This window comes from Hemitrygon akajei, chromosome 27 (assembly GCF_048418815.1).
Source record: "Hemitrygon akajei chromosome 27, sHemAka1.3, whole genome shotgun sequence".
Taxonomy (NCBI): Eukaryota; Metazoa; Chordata; class Chondrichthyes; order Myliobatiformes; family Dasyatidae; genus Hemitrygon; species Hemitrygon akajei.
In genome coordinates, this window is record NC_133150.1 from 37,872,495 (window position 1) to 37,887,301 (window position 14,807).

At 44.9% G+C, this 14,807-nt stretch overlaps 1 protein-coding gene across 20 annotated transcripts in view; it reads left to right on the forward strand.

Annotated features, from left to right (window-relative positions):
• The window catches only part of plekha6 (pleckstrin homology domain containing, family A member 6), a 338,544-nt gene that overhangs the window by 273,800 nt on the left and 49,937 nt on the right, over nucleotides 1-14,807 (forward strand). For 19 of the 20 annotated variants that reach the window (XM_073030660.1, XM_073030659.1, XM_073030669.1 and 16 more), the window contains 4 exons: nucleotides 4,003-4,178; nucleotides 5,499-5,960; nucleotides 9,320-9,800; nucleotides 13,774-13,854. In XM_073030660.1, the coding sequence (XP_072886761.1) occupies nucleotides 4,003-4,178; nucleotides 5,499-5,960; nucleotides 9,320-9,800; nucleotides 13,774-13,854 (1,200 nt within the window). The remainder of the gene's footprint in view (nucleotides 1-4,002; nucleotides 4,179-5,498; nucleotides 5,961-9,319; nucleotides 9,801-13,773; nucleotides 13,855-14,807) is intronic. The other variant, XM_073030668.1, reaches the window with a different exon arrangement.

A 14,807-nucleotide genomic window follows, 5' to 3' on the forward strand; every position in this document is an offset into this window, starting at 1 on the left:
TTCAGTAAAATTCAGGCCAAAGTGAACCCTGTGTCCTTCACAATCTTCTGAATTAACTATTAGGCACCCAAGTTCATTGGAATGTTTCTGAATCCAATTGCCAGCCACCACTTGTCTCAACACTATTTTAGAGCCTCCAGACCAGGGGTTCCCAACTTTTTTTATACCGTGGACCCTTACCATTAACCAAGGGGTCCATTGCTTCCAGGTTGGGGATCCTTGCTCTAGACCAGGGGTTCCCAACCTTTTTTATGCCTTGGACCAATACCGTTAAGTAAGAGGTCCATGGTCCCCAGGTTGGGGATCCCTGCTCTAGACCATAGGACTGATACTTGAATAAAATGATCTTCATAAGAATCACTGATGTTATATTTCTATTGGCTTTTGTTGCAGTCCTGGATAACTGGTGATCCATCTCCAGCCTGTTCTGTTTAGACCTCAACTGGAACAGATTTATATCACACCCTTAATAAAAAAAGAAGTCCCAGCAGTCTTCATGGAATGTTACTAAAGACCATTTGACTTGAGCCCCATAAAGCAATTCAAGCAGATAACTTGGACATAGAAAATTCCAGAACCTGTAGGCTTTGACAATTGAAGGGGTGGCATCTAATAGTGGGAGGGGCAAATTTGGAAATGAAGGCAGAAAATGCACAGGATATGGAACAGATCAAGTAGCGTCATGGGAGAGGCACCAAATTAATTTTACTGGTGTGTGGCACCGCATCAGAACTGCTTTAGCATAAACTCCTCAGTGTCTCCTGTATATTTATTTCCAATTTCCAGTGTGAACAGGTATTTTTTTACTTTTGAATTAAATTCAGGGACAGTTCGGTTAGAAATGGAGGAGAAAGAATAACTTAGAATGAAATGGAGCTGAAGGGAATTAGAGAGAAGAAGGAATGAGGCCACCAATTGAATTGCAAGGGAGGGCAAGGTGCCGCTTAACCTGCCACCAAAGTGGGTCAGCGAGTGAGGGCTGCCATTTCGCACGAGGGTTGATAGTGAGCATGTGCCCAGGGGTAGCTGCACACAAACCGCTGGAAGAACTCAGTGGGTTAGGTATAAAGGGCAAGAGCCAGTTCTCATTTCGAGTCGAGTCCCTTCATCTGGGCTGAAAGGTAGCAGGGAGATGGCCAGTAAATAAGGATGGATGGAAGGGGTAGAGCAAGGGCTTGCAGGTGATAGGTGAGTTGTTTTTATTTATTTATATATTTATTTGGAGGTATAGCGTGGAACAGGACCTTTGGCCCTTCGAGCTGTGCTTAACCCTTGGTTTAACCCTAGCCTAATCATGGATCACTTTATAATGACCAATTGACTTACTAACTGCTAGGTCTTTGAACTGTGGGAGGAAACCCGAGCACCCAGAGAAAACCATACATTCCATGGAGAGTGTGTGCAAATTTCTGATAGAGGATGCTGGGATTGAACTCTGAATTCCAACACCCCAAGTTGCGATAGTGTTGTGCTAACCACTATGCTATCATAGTTGGGTGACTGGCAGATGGGGTTGGGGAGAGTGGGACAAGAAGCTGGTAAGTGACAGGTGGAAGTGACGAATGCCCAAAGATGATAGAGTCAGATGGCAAAGGTAGGTGGAGCAGGGAATAAAGAGAGGGAGGTGGGGAGGGCCGAGGGGAAACAATAGGAGAAGCCTATGGATGATTGGCAGATGGAAAGGGAGTAGTATGTGGGTGATGAAATGATGGAGAAGAAAGAGTCTGGGTGATGGGCAGATAGAGAGGGAGGAATTTGTTAGTGATGGGCATATGGAGAGGGAGGAGTCTGCAGGTGATAGGCGGGTGCAGAGGTGGGAGTCTCTGGCTGATGGGCAGATGGAGAGGGAGGAGTCTGTGGGTGATGGGCTGCTGGAGAGGAAGGAGGTTGTTAGAGATGGGCATTTGGAGAGGGGGGAGTCTGTGGCTGATGGGTGGATGCAGAGGGAGGAGTCTCTGGGTGAAAGGCAGATGGTGAGGATGGACAGTGAGCCCAGGGATAGACTGGGCTAGTCTCCACTCAGAGTAATCTGTTCAACTCCAACTCTAGCCTCTCAGTGCTCATCAGGTTTGTCTGCTGCATAATCAGCAGCCAATCCCTTCAGCCATCAGCATCAAAACTTTTGGAATATCTTCCTTAAATCTCTCTACATCCGTTCCTTTGACTGACCAAGTTCTTTGTGACTTGTGTATCTCACTTATGCAACCAGGTGTCTGATCTGGTTTGTTATTTCCATGTGTTTAGTGATGTTAAGGGTGCTATATAAATTTAAGTTTCAGTTGTTGTACAGTGGTGGTCTTGAGTATGCGATACTTCCAATGATCAAGTTCAGCATTGTGACCGGGCTCCTTTATACCCACAGCAGCTTGCTGCTGCAGAAATATTTGGCCTGCAGACGCCTGATGTCTGTCTCTTTCCCAGGTTCCGCCTCAGAGGAGGCGGCACTGCAGGGCCTGGTGGCCTGGAGACACTTGACTGAAAGTTCTTCGGGTAATATGTCACAAACTCGCAGGTCTTGGAATCTCTGTAAATTCTGGTTCCTTGTCCAAACCTTGCCTGATTTTATGAAGAAAAAGCCTAGAAAATAAGTCCCCTGATTTCACAAACTACCCAAGACGTGTTCTTGAAGAATACAGATGTCTGAAGCCGCCCTTCAGTTAACTGATACATTTCAAAGCTGCATTTAATTTACGTTTCAAACCAGCTGGCTTCATGCTTCAAGAAATGAGAGACTTTCTGCATTTCTTAACCTCTTGCATCCATTCATTTCACATTTTCATAGATGCATATTTTTTCAACATTTAATAATTGACTTCATGTTTTAGAAATAGCAATGCTATTGTCTGATGTCATGGAGAGGTCACAGTGCAGAATTAAAAATTATGAATGCAAGAAATGTCTCTAGACTGAGCAACCTGGAATTCTGCTCCTGCTCATTATCCAGTGATTCCTGTTGGAACTGTTCAGGGGACATGGTGCCTCCTGTGGTCAGGCAGACCCCCACTGACCAAAATTAGTTATTCCAGCTGGGTTCTGGAGAATAGATTTCTGAAATTGCCGTGGCTTGCTGCCATCCGGCAATCGGGAAGCGGGAGAAATTGGAAAGAAGAAATATTCATATTAAAGAGACTGACTTTGACTATGTATGAGTATACAAAAGGAACCTCCCTTTCCAGATAGTGAGGGAGAAGTGCTGGGTAAAAATAGCATCTTATTCCCCTCTGAGGCACTGAGGTAAGAGATCATTGAACTTGTAAGAATTATGTGCATGGCTTTACCTTAAATGTAGTTCCAGAGGTGGCGCTTAACAGAACAACAACTGGAATCACTGGTAACACACACACTCACACAAAACGCTGGAGAAACTCAGCAGGCCAGACAGCATCTATGATAAAGAGTACAGTTGACGTTTCAGGCTGAAACCCTTCGTCAGGGTGCTGCCTGGCCTGCTGAGTTCCTCCACCATTTTGTGTGTGTTGCTTGGAGTTTCAACATATACAGATCTTCTCTTGTTTGTGATTGGCATCACTGGTAGGTTTCTTAATGACATGCTGAAGGAGTCCTCTTCCCTTATAACATCAGGAGCCGGCTGATCTGAAGGAGGAAGCCAAAGGTGACACCTCCTTGAGAGGTTACTGGAACAAGATGTTGCCCAAAGCCGGCAGAGGTTGGGTCCGTGACTACAAGTGTAAGGTCACCATCGTGAGTCACAGTTAGGCCACGTGGTTGTTTGGCTACTGGAAATGGGCCCCAAGTTTGCCAAGCTCCTCCCTTTTGCCAGATCTAAGGTGGCAGTGCCCAGTAAGGATGCCAGTGTGTGAACCACATGATTTTGGAGTTGATGCCATTATCCATCTGAAGGAAGAACAGCCCGAGTGCATATGGAAATGGTGCCTTGTCTCCTAGCTGTGATTCTTTCCTGTTTTAACTTTATTTTTGGAGCAGCCTTATGATCTGACCATGTCATGATACTTCTCCCCTCTCTCTCTCTCTCTCCTACAGCTGACTATAAACAGGCAGGTGAAAAATATTCACAGTAATGACCGTTGCATTAATTATCAGGCTGAGCACACAGGTATTCGGACCTACTACTTGAGTGCGGAGAATAAGGCAGAGATGGAAGACTGGATCAACGCAATGAATGAAGCAGCAAGCATACAGACTGTGTCCTTGACCAGGTGATGTATACCTCAGAGCCACAAACAACGAAATAGCTGTCCGGTGGTATAGCGGCAGCCGCACTGGACTGTGAGGCAAGTGGTCCTGGGTTTGGATCTGGCTAGCTCCTTGCACACTTCCCATCCGTGCTGGGTTGAGTGTTGAGCTAGCAACCCGGCCTTGTAAAAAAAAAACAGGCAAGAGGTAAAGAAACGGGCAAGATATCCGCCCAATGCGGAGAGGAACAACAACAAGCAATGAACCCCTGACTGGGTCCACTCACTTCTATCATTTTTGAGAAATATGTACTGCCTTGCTTTTCTCTGTTTATTCAGGCACAGTTTCACAATAGATAAATCAACCACGAGCAACACATAAACTGCTGGAGGAACTCACCAGGTCAGGCAGCGGCCATCAGGGAATACAAACAGTTGATATTTTTGGCTGAGAACCCTCATCAGCACATGATGAAGTGTCTTGGTTCATAATGTTGACAGTTTATTCCCTTCCATTCAAGTTCAAGTTCATGGTTAATTGTCATTCAACCATACAGGAGCAGTGCCAAACAAAACAGCATTACTACCCTTTGTCCATAAAAGTTGCAGCAGTCTGCAGTCGAACACAAACTAGCTTGTCTCCTGCCGCGTGAACACTTGGGGGGTGGGGGCCAGCACCAACTCCAGCTTGGACGCCGCAACAAACTGCCTCTGGTGAAGTGCACCGACTCCCGCACCTCTATCCTGGGCAGCAGTAAAGTGGCGACACCGCAGCTTGAGGCCCAGTCGTCACTAGGACCGAGGCCATGCAGCTTCCCCGCCGCCTGCCCCCCCCCCCCCCCACCCGCAGTAAATTAGTGAATTGAACTTGTAGCACTCCACGTTAACAATGTCCCAATAGGGTCTTGTGATCACTAGAAAAGCGACTACGGTGATCGCTCGCTGTTAGACTGCACGCGGCCTTTGTGAGCTGACTCCCCTGATGCCTCTCTGATGCTGACAGCAGCGCGATCTGCACCAGCTCCTTTTGTTTTGCTGCCAAATAGTAATTTGCTGATGGGATAGAATTGCAGCACTTTAAGTTCTTAATGTCCAGCAGGGACTTGCGATTGTAAAAAAAACCTTTAGAAAGCACAATAACACCTCTGTTGACCCTGTAGAAGCTGCTGTGATCAAACGCGTTGCCATCTTACTGGAAGTCCCTGCCATCTTACCGAAAGTAAAGATGCTACCTGACCTGCAGAGTTTCTCCAGCATTTTATGTGTTGCTCTGGATTTCCAGCATTTGCAGAATCTCCTGAGTTCATGCACTAATTTGCTTTTTTTATTCCTTCTGCTCAGCAGGATTGGATTGAATTTTGAGACACAGCCTTCCTCAGAATCGAACCACACAAGTAATCATAAGCGATTAATCAAACCCGACCAGGAAAAGTTTGGCAGTGAAGCAGATGGGTTTGACAGAACAAACAACAGGAAGAGCGACAGGAACGATTCCGGCAAGGAGCCGGTGGCCAAGGTTAATGGCCTGTCAGGACAGGACGCTCCTTCCGACCCCAACAGCCCTGCTCCGGAGCTGAGAACTCACCCAGGCTTCGAGAGGCCCATTCAGGTCAATGGGCACCACTGGCAGCAGGGCTCCCCTGGGGAGAGCTACCCGCCGCAGGAAGGGGGAAATGTCGTGCACAGACGGGGCTTCGTTCCCCGTACCAACACTGAGAAAATGGCACAGCGCCAGTCCTCACTATCTCAGCTGCAGCAGTGGGTTAACATGCGCAGGTCTGCATTAACGACGGATGAACTGAGGAGGTGAGAGGCCAGTCCCTGAAGCGCTGTCCTGTCTGCAGTGGGTGGTTTGTGTCCTGCCAAAAGAGGGGGAGGAAGGCTGGCCTGGTTGTAATGGCTAAGGTGTGATATGAGCATAGTAAAAGTGGAAGTATTTAAACTTTTACATTGTTGTAAGTGGCTAAGTCACCAGGCCTGCTTGAACATAAATTTACAGGACATCCCTCCATAACAAATGAGTTCTATTTTCATTATTGTCTCTGTGGGAATGCTTCATTTGAATTTCTAAGCCACAATAAAAGCTGTTGTAGCATTGCAACAGTCACTCTTTTGGCCCATTCGTCCAGAGCCAGAGATTTTAGTCCAAGTCCCACCATGACAGCTGGGGGATTTTGGGTTCCTTCAGTCAATTTTGCCCATGAGATGGAAAATAGTGCAAAAAATCCACCAATATTGTGACCACACCTCCCTCAATACTATAATGAATAACATTTAAAGCACATAAAGCTAATAAGAAAGAATAATAACTAAAACTGGAGGGAGAGAGGAAACTAGTTCTGTTTATTGTAGGGGAGAAAAAGTGTGTGTGTGTATTGGAGTTTTGTTTTTAACAGTACTATAGGAGCTCATTCAACTGCAGGAAACGGATAACAATTGGCTTTAGTTGTCACATGTTCATCAAAACATACACTGAAATATGTTTGCATCAAATCAAATCAGCATGGATTGTTGTGGGCAGCCTGCAAGCATCGCCATGCTTCCGTCACCAACAAAGCATTCCCGCAGCCCAGTAATCCCAACCCCGGGATCTTTGGAACGTGGGAGAAACTGGAGCAGTCATGGGGATTGTGTACAAACTCCTGTGAGAGAGCCATGGAATTGAACCCCAATCTTAAAGCTACTGCTATAAAGCAGTTGCGCTGCCTCAACGCATTGGAAGTGTCAACGGATAACTTGTCTGTTCCCTGCAATATTTAATTTATGCACTTTGCTTTGTTTATCTATCTTCGTTTATGTAGTTATTGTGTGTTGTCTGGTCTGGAGAAACAAAATCTCATTTGACGGTATACATGTATGTAGTTAAATGACACTAAACTTGACTTGAAATGTCTACCATAGGTTCAGGGACAGCTTATATGTAACTTATAAATTATATCCTGCTGCCATACAGGACCTTGGTGCTATGCTCAGAGGCGGACACTGCAGCAACTTTTCAACTGGGGAACGACCCAATATAGGATGAGCAGTCAGCATGGGTTTCTTGCAGCTGCTCAAACCCACTGGGCCAGTCTCTCTGCTCTTCATTACTATCTCCGTCAGAACGCTTTGCTTGAATTCTTCCAGCCACACAGTGAAAAGTACAGTCGCATGTTCCTTTGCTAGGCTAGCAGTCATTCATTTGCACCATTGGTCCTGAGATTTGAGTTCGGATCCCACTGTGACAGCTGGAGAATTTAGATTCAGCTTATTAAAGTAACTGTGCCTTTCAAAAAGAAGTAAGCTGGTCTCAGTAACCTGCTGGATTATCATAAGGCCATCTGGTTCACTAATGACCTTCATGGAAGGAACCTGATGTCCTTGCCCTGTCTGATACACGACTACAGATCCATTACTATGATTGAGTCTTAAGTTCTCGGTATTATTTATTTATTCTTATTATATTTTTCTGTATTTTCACAGTTTGTCTTCTTTTGTACATTGGTTGTATGTCAGTCTTTGTTCATGTGTTGTTTTTCATTGATTCTGTTGTACTTCATTGTTCTAATGTGAATGCCAGGGTGGTATATCAGCTTACTTATTGCCTGTTATGCCAGTGGTGTTTAGGGCAGCAGTGAAAGTCTTCCATCTCTGGTGGTGGTCAGGGCTTCCTTCATCGTGTCAGCACCTTCCTCTCGGTTTTCACTACTGTCAGTCAAGCAAGTCCCAGGTGGAGACTCAGGAATACCGTCACACTCAGATGTAGAAGGGTTCTCCGTTGCTGTTTTACCAGTCAGGGTGGTTAGCCCTGAGCTGAATCATCGAACCTGGAGGACCACTCTTAGTCTGGCCTCTACCCTTTGACCTGTTCGGCAAGCGTGATCCTACAAAGAGCCAAAGTATAAGCCTTGACTCCAGCCAACATAGCTTTCGGGGTCATCAAGGCACACAAGCCTCCAAATTCATGATAGTTGTGGTCCTCTTGGAGGAGGGTAGTACCCTGGTGACATATAAATACTTAGATAATAAATTTACTTTGAACTTTGAACTTTAGTATAGGGGCAATTGGGGGGTAAAATTGTGAGTGATGTCTCTGGCCATAATCAAATAAAAAATGAATTTATTTTAATTATTTCATGCAGGGAGTATGATTCAACAAACACCATGTGGTGACTTTGTTACAATTGTATATAAGAATGTTTCAGGTGCTAGAAATTTAAAGAAGTTTTGTAAGAGCCTAAACTTGTTTCAGTAGCTTTGTCTGATCAAAGTCATGTTTTTTAGTCAAATACACAAGTAGATGTATGGACTGGTATAATGAAAAACTTCCTTGCAGTGGTGTCGCAGGCAGAGAGCTTCATTTAGGGGGGCACGGTCACGTAGTGGTCAGCTGAACACTTTACAGTAACAGCAACCGGGGTTCTATTCCCACCACTGTCTGTAAAGAGTTTGTCCGTTCTTCTCGTGACGGCGGGGGTTTCCCTGGGTGCTCCGGTTCCCTCCCACGGTCCAAAGATGTACAGGTTAGCATAATACCTGTTAGTAGGTGTATTGGTCATTGTAAATCGTCCTGTGAATAGGCATGGGTTAAATTGAGGGCTGTTGGGTAGTGTGGCTCGAAGGACCGCTCAAAAATTTTTCTCATATAAAATAACAGTGATTGCTTCTTCGCTTTAGGACATTTCGGCTTACAAACGGTTTCATAGGAAGTTGAGGAAATAGGAGAAGGAGTTGGTTGAGGAAAGTGCAATATCAACCTTTCGAAGACAGTTGGGTGGCTATATTGATAGGAAATGTTTATATGATGCTATCTGCTTGTGATAATGCTGCAAACAGGTATTTTATTACACCGTTGCATCAGTGTGGTTGTGTATATGACAATGAACACGACTCTGATTTTGACTTCAAAGCAGATTTTTATCTGCCATGGACCAATACTGTTGACCCCAGGTTGGGAACCCCAGCTTTAGAGACCAAACACTGAAATTGGGACTAACTTGGATGGGTGTCGTTGTCAGCATAGACTTGTTGGGCTGAAGGACCTGTTTCTATGCTGTATGACTTTACACTGCCGAAGTCACTGAGTTCTTCCAGCAGATTGTCAGTCACTATAGTTCCCAGCACCTGCAGTCTCTCTTGTCTCCAAGCCAGTGTGATATCCTCCTGACTGTTTCCCTTCTCTTCAGCTCGCAGGTGTACCAGACTCCAACAAGAGAAGTGCCAGAGTACTACAATCTACTCTCACCCTATTACCAGGAAGAGTACCCCCAGTTCATAGCTCCTGGTGGGCGTCCGGACAGCATTTGCTCTGTATCCTCATACAACAGGATGACAGCCCGATGGTCCATCAACGAGCAGCAGCCCTCGTATCCGATGAGGGACTGGCAGGGGCGCCAGGCGTACAGTGGGCAGGGCTCGCCCGTCTGGCATGGGGTGCAGCAGCCTTACTCTCCTGAGGTCGACGGCGTTGCTGGCACCCTGCGGAGGCTGTCCTTCCAGCCCCGCTCACGTTCCGTGCCACGCTCGCCGTCCCAGGGGCCTCTGGTCGTCAACCATATCTACTCTCCGGTGAGGTCTCCCAGCGGCAGGTTCGAGAGAGTGCCGCCACAAAGGGATGAAGGTCTCGGAGACCCCGGTTACACGCTGCGCCGTTCCCGCAGTGCCAAGGTAACATGGCGACTTGATACATTATTGGTGACATCTTCAGCGTTGGGTTGACAGATTAATTGCTCACTGTAATGTGACCCCCAATGTGGAGAATCTGTGGGAGATAGATTCTGATAGGAAGATTACAAGAAGGGCGACGTGGTTAAGGGGGAAAATGCATGAATGTTAATCAGAATCTGTTTATTATCACTGATGTACTGTACTGTGCAAAAGTCTTAGACACCTTAGATTTTTTTATATGGTTTGGGATGGTATGGCCTCCTCAGAGCCCTGATCTCAATGTTATCAAGGCTGTCTGAGATTACCCGGAGAGGCAGAAGCTAACAAAACAGCCAAATCTGCGGAAGAACTGTGGCATGTTCTCCTAGATGCTTGGAACAACCTGCCAGCCAATTTTCTTATAAAACTGCACCACAGTGTACCCAAGAGATTAGATGCAGTTTTAAAGGCAAGGGATAGTCATGCCAAATATTGATTTGATTTAGCTTTTTACTGTTTACTGCTTTACAGAACATTTTTTTGGCATTTAGGAACTTCCCATTTCATTTCTTTTGTAAGCATCTTCACTTTACAAAATGCTTTTATGTCTGCACAGTACTGTATGTCACGGAATTTGTTTAGTGTGTTACATAAAGACTAAGTTACAAAACAAAAGGTACAAGACAAATAACAAGGTAGTGTTCACGAACCATTCAGGAATCTGTTGGCGGAGGGGAAGAAGCTGTTCTTAAAATGTTGAACGTGGCTCTTCAAATTCCTGCACATCGTCCCTGATGATAGTAATGAGTAGAGAAAAATGTGAGCAGTATAATGGAGGCTCGGAGAATAAATTCCGGTTTGCTTTGGGAAGGACAGTGGTAGGAGAGTAACAGTGATTGGGGGAAAGGTTACAGGGAAGGTGGGCTGCTTTGATTTGAAATAATTCAATGGTTTAACCATTAAAAAACAAAGTGTTTGTTTCACAAAGCCGACCTGCTTGACTTAATAATACCTTTATAGTATTTATTTCCCGAGAGCAGCCAGCTATCAATTAATCTCATAGCTTCTGGAAAGGAACACAAAATTTCAACACAGCCTTGTGTTTGTTCCAGAATATTCAATTTTATAAATAAATCTGCATTAAACAATTTTCAGGAATTTCAGAAAAATTCTTCTAGCAGGGTTAAGCAATTTTCCCAAATTATTGATTGCTTGCACATGTGGTGACTAAAACTGAGCTACTTGGAAACTAATTGGAAAATATTCACTCAGCAAGTCTTCAGGAAAATCTCTCTCTCCTGACACAAAGTTTTGTACGTTACTTATTTAGAGATAGTGTGTGGAACAGGCCCTTCCAGCCTAACGAGCTCCACTGCCTAGCAACCCACCTATTTAAACCTAGCCTAATCACGGGACAATTTACAATGACCAATTAACCACTAACTGGCACATCTTTTGAACGTGGGAGGAAACCGGAGCACCTGGAGGAAACCCATGCACTCACGGGAAGGACGTGAGTACAAACTTCTTACAGATGGCGTCAGAATTGAACTCCCAACTCCAATGTCCTGAACACGAGGAAATCTGCAGATGCTAGAAATTCAAGCAACACACACAAAATGCTGGTGGAACGCTGCAGGCCAGGCAGCACCTGTAGGAAGAAGTACAGTTGACGTCTCGGGCCACGACCCTTTGTCAGATAATTTCACAGATTTACATGTTTATAATGATAGCTTACCCCATTTTGGGTGGCGAGGTGGAGATACGTCTCTACCAAAGGAGTTGTAAGGCACTCCTTCCCTCTGCTAGACTGCAGATCACACTTGGGTAAGGTGTAGCACCTCCTTAGCACCCCCCCCCCCCCCCATCACTGTGACATTAAGCCATGGGAGCAAGTGGTGGATGGTCATATGAGCAGATGGTGCATATCACAAGTCTTGGATATGCAACCACTACCACAGACAGACAGTTTCTAAAGTGTATCGCTGTTGGCAGGGGTCACCCACCTTGTAAAGAGAACACCCAGAAGAAGGCAATGACAAACCCCTCTGTAGAAAAATTTGCCAAGAACAATCATAGTCATGGAAAGACCATAATTGTCCACGTCACATGACGCAACACTTTACGAATGAACAAAGTAAATCCCAGCTAGCAGAACCCCTTTGAATATTCAATACTGATGTCTGTTCCAAAAGCCTTGCGAGTACAAACTCTGGATACTCAAAATATACCCCGTTTTGTTACAGAGTTGAAAGACAGCTCCATGAATATGCAACCAACCAGAAAGTAAAGTTTCAAAGCAGATCTGTCCTGAACTGTGCATTATGTGTCAGGGATACACCTTTAATAATAGCATGAGCACTGATCTCTTGTCTTCCCCTGTGTAATTCCAATGGGAGAAAATCAGGTTGTCCCACACCCAGTGACTGGTTGCACTAGCCACAAATTATGAGTTGGATGTTAAATTGATCTCTCATTTTTGTTAATCCAATATCTTACTACCCATGGTTCCTTAAGGTTGTTATAGCCAGGGGGCTGTAGGGGAGGATAAACTCCCATTATCTATTAAATACTTTCAATGGCGTGAGTCTCAAATAGCCTTTGACAGCCAAGTCCAGCTCCTGTCCTTCACAAGTGGCTTGGCTACCAAGCGGCAGAACCATTTCTACTGATAGGAGAGACAAAGTGGGATTGCTGGCATGTTAAAACCAGTTGTTTTGTGAAGATGGGGCTCGTCAGATGTGTTTGGCAGCTCATCTAGAAGGAGGAAAACTCTGATGTCAAACCTCCACTGCCTTGTGGCTGTCCCCGCTCATGGGGAAGGCTTCAGGATTAGAGGCCGAGATAAAATCTGGAGGTGGAGTCCCTAAGGCAGCCCAAGGTTGAGTTTGACACTGACTGGCAACACCTGCGACGCTGCTGGTGTCTCTGCCGTTCCTTTGAATTAATCAGCTGCGTGGACGACACCTTGCTCGCCATTTCATACTGCCCTGGCTTGCATATCACTTAGACAACTAGGATGCAATATCCATGGTCTGCCCTGAACGTTGGAGAGCGTCAATGCCTTCCATAATGATCTCGGACAGCATAGAGAGGTTTACTTATGATAGATTACAGAATGCTGAAATACTATTGTTTTAAGGGTTCCACAGGTAGAACAAACAAGGATAATAATGTCCATTTTATGTTCTTGACAGGGTCAATATTATCATTACAGCTGCACAGTTTAAAAGATGTAGAACTGATGGAAATAGTTATAAGGGCCAAGGAAATGAGTTCATGGAGAATATATTTGCATACAAAAGGATGGGAAAGCACTGAATAATTTGCAATTGCACCTCTTCAAAGACGGTCAACAACAAAATGAGCTATATTGTGCAATTACGTGGAAATCTGCAGATGCTGGAAATTCAAGCAACACACACAAAATGCTGGTGGAACGCAGCAGGCCAGGCAGCATCTATAGGGAGAAGCGCTGTCGACGTCTCGGCCCGAAACGTCGACAGCGCTTCTCGCTATAGATGCTGCCTGGCCTGCTGCGTTCCACCAGCGTTTTGTGTGTATATTGTGCAATTCTTTTTTTTATTATTCTGGAACTAGAAAGCAACATTAAATCAGGCTGCAGTGACTGACCAGTTAATTTTATCCCTTCTCTTCGAATATCGCCGCACCATCTTCACAGCACATTGGGAAATATAGCCAGGATTTAACTTTATTTTCTTGGTGTTATCAATGTTCATTTGTGTCACCTTTTTGCTTTGAGTTCCACACCAGAGCTGAGCACAAAAAAAATCTCGGCTGAAATTCTATGGAATTACTGATGGAGTGCAGCATTCTTATGGATGGTATCTTTCCTCTGAGCTGCTAAAATGAGTCTAAATTTGATCAAATAGTTATGAAAAACCTTGGGCCACTGCCTTGAAGAAGAACTTCTCTTTAAAGTATTCATAGCTGGGACTGGCTTTAACCTGAAACTTCTCATTTTTCCTATCAGTATGAATACTCAGGAGAGAGAAGACCAACTGGAATACAACCATATCACTTCACCGCCTCGCATTCCATGCAGGACCGAATGGTAGGTTCCTAAAACTGCAATGTGCAAAATTATGGAATCAGAGAGTATTACAGCACAGAAACAGGCCTTTCAGCCTGTCTAGTCCATGACAGCCTGAACTTCTGTCTAGTCCTATCTACCTGCACCTGGATCATAGCCTTCCAAACCCCTCTTATCCATATACCCCTCTGAAACCACCTCTACCAGTTCCACTGGTAGGTTGTTCTGCACTTGTACGAGCTTCTGAGTGAATAAGTTATCCTTCAGATTCCCCTTAAATATTTCACCTTTCACCCTGAACTATGACTTTTAGTTCTATTCTCACCCAGCCTGTGTGGGAAAAAGCCTACATGCATTTATCCTATCTATACCCCTCATAATTTTGTACACCTCTTTATGATTTCCCCTCATTCTCTTGTGCTCCAGGGAATAAAGTGCCAACCTATTCAACCTGTCCCTGTAATTCAGGTCTTTAAGTCCCAGCAACACCCTTGCATCTTCTTTCTGCACTCTTACAAGCTTAGTCAGACCTTTCCTGTAGGTAGGTGACCTGAGCAGCTCACAATACTCCAAATTCGGCCTCCCCAACAACTTGTACATCTTCAGCATAACATCCCACTTCCTGCATTCCCTGCCCTGATTTATGAAGGCCAATGTGCTAAAACTTCTCTTTACTGCCCCATCTACCTGAGATTCCACTTTCAAGGAATTATGGATATGTATTCCCAGGTCATTTTGTTCTCTGGCATGTCAGTGCCCTTAAGGTAGTGAATCTGTGGAATTCATTGCCATAGACGGCTGTAGAGGCCATAACGGATTGCATGATATAATTGTGCCTCTTTATTAAAGCCTAACTCCTGGAATCCATCTGCTTTGCAGTCTGTAATATTTAACCAAGTAAATATCTTTTTTTCTCCTTCATAATCACATAATCTACCTTCTGTTCATAATTTTTTCAACTCCCATCCCATTCA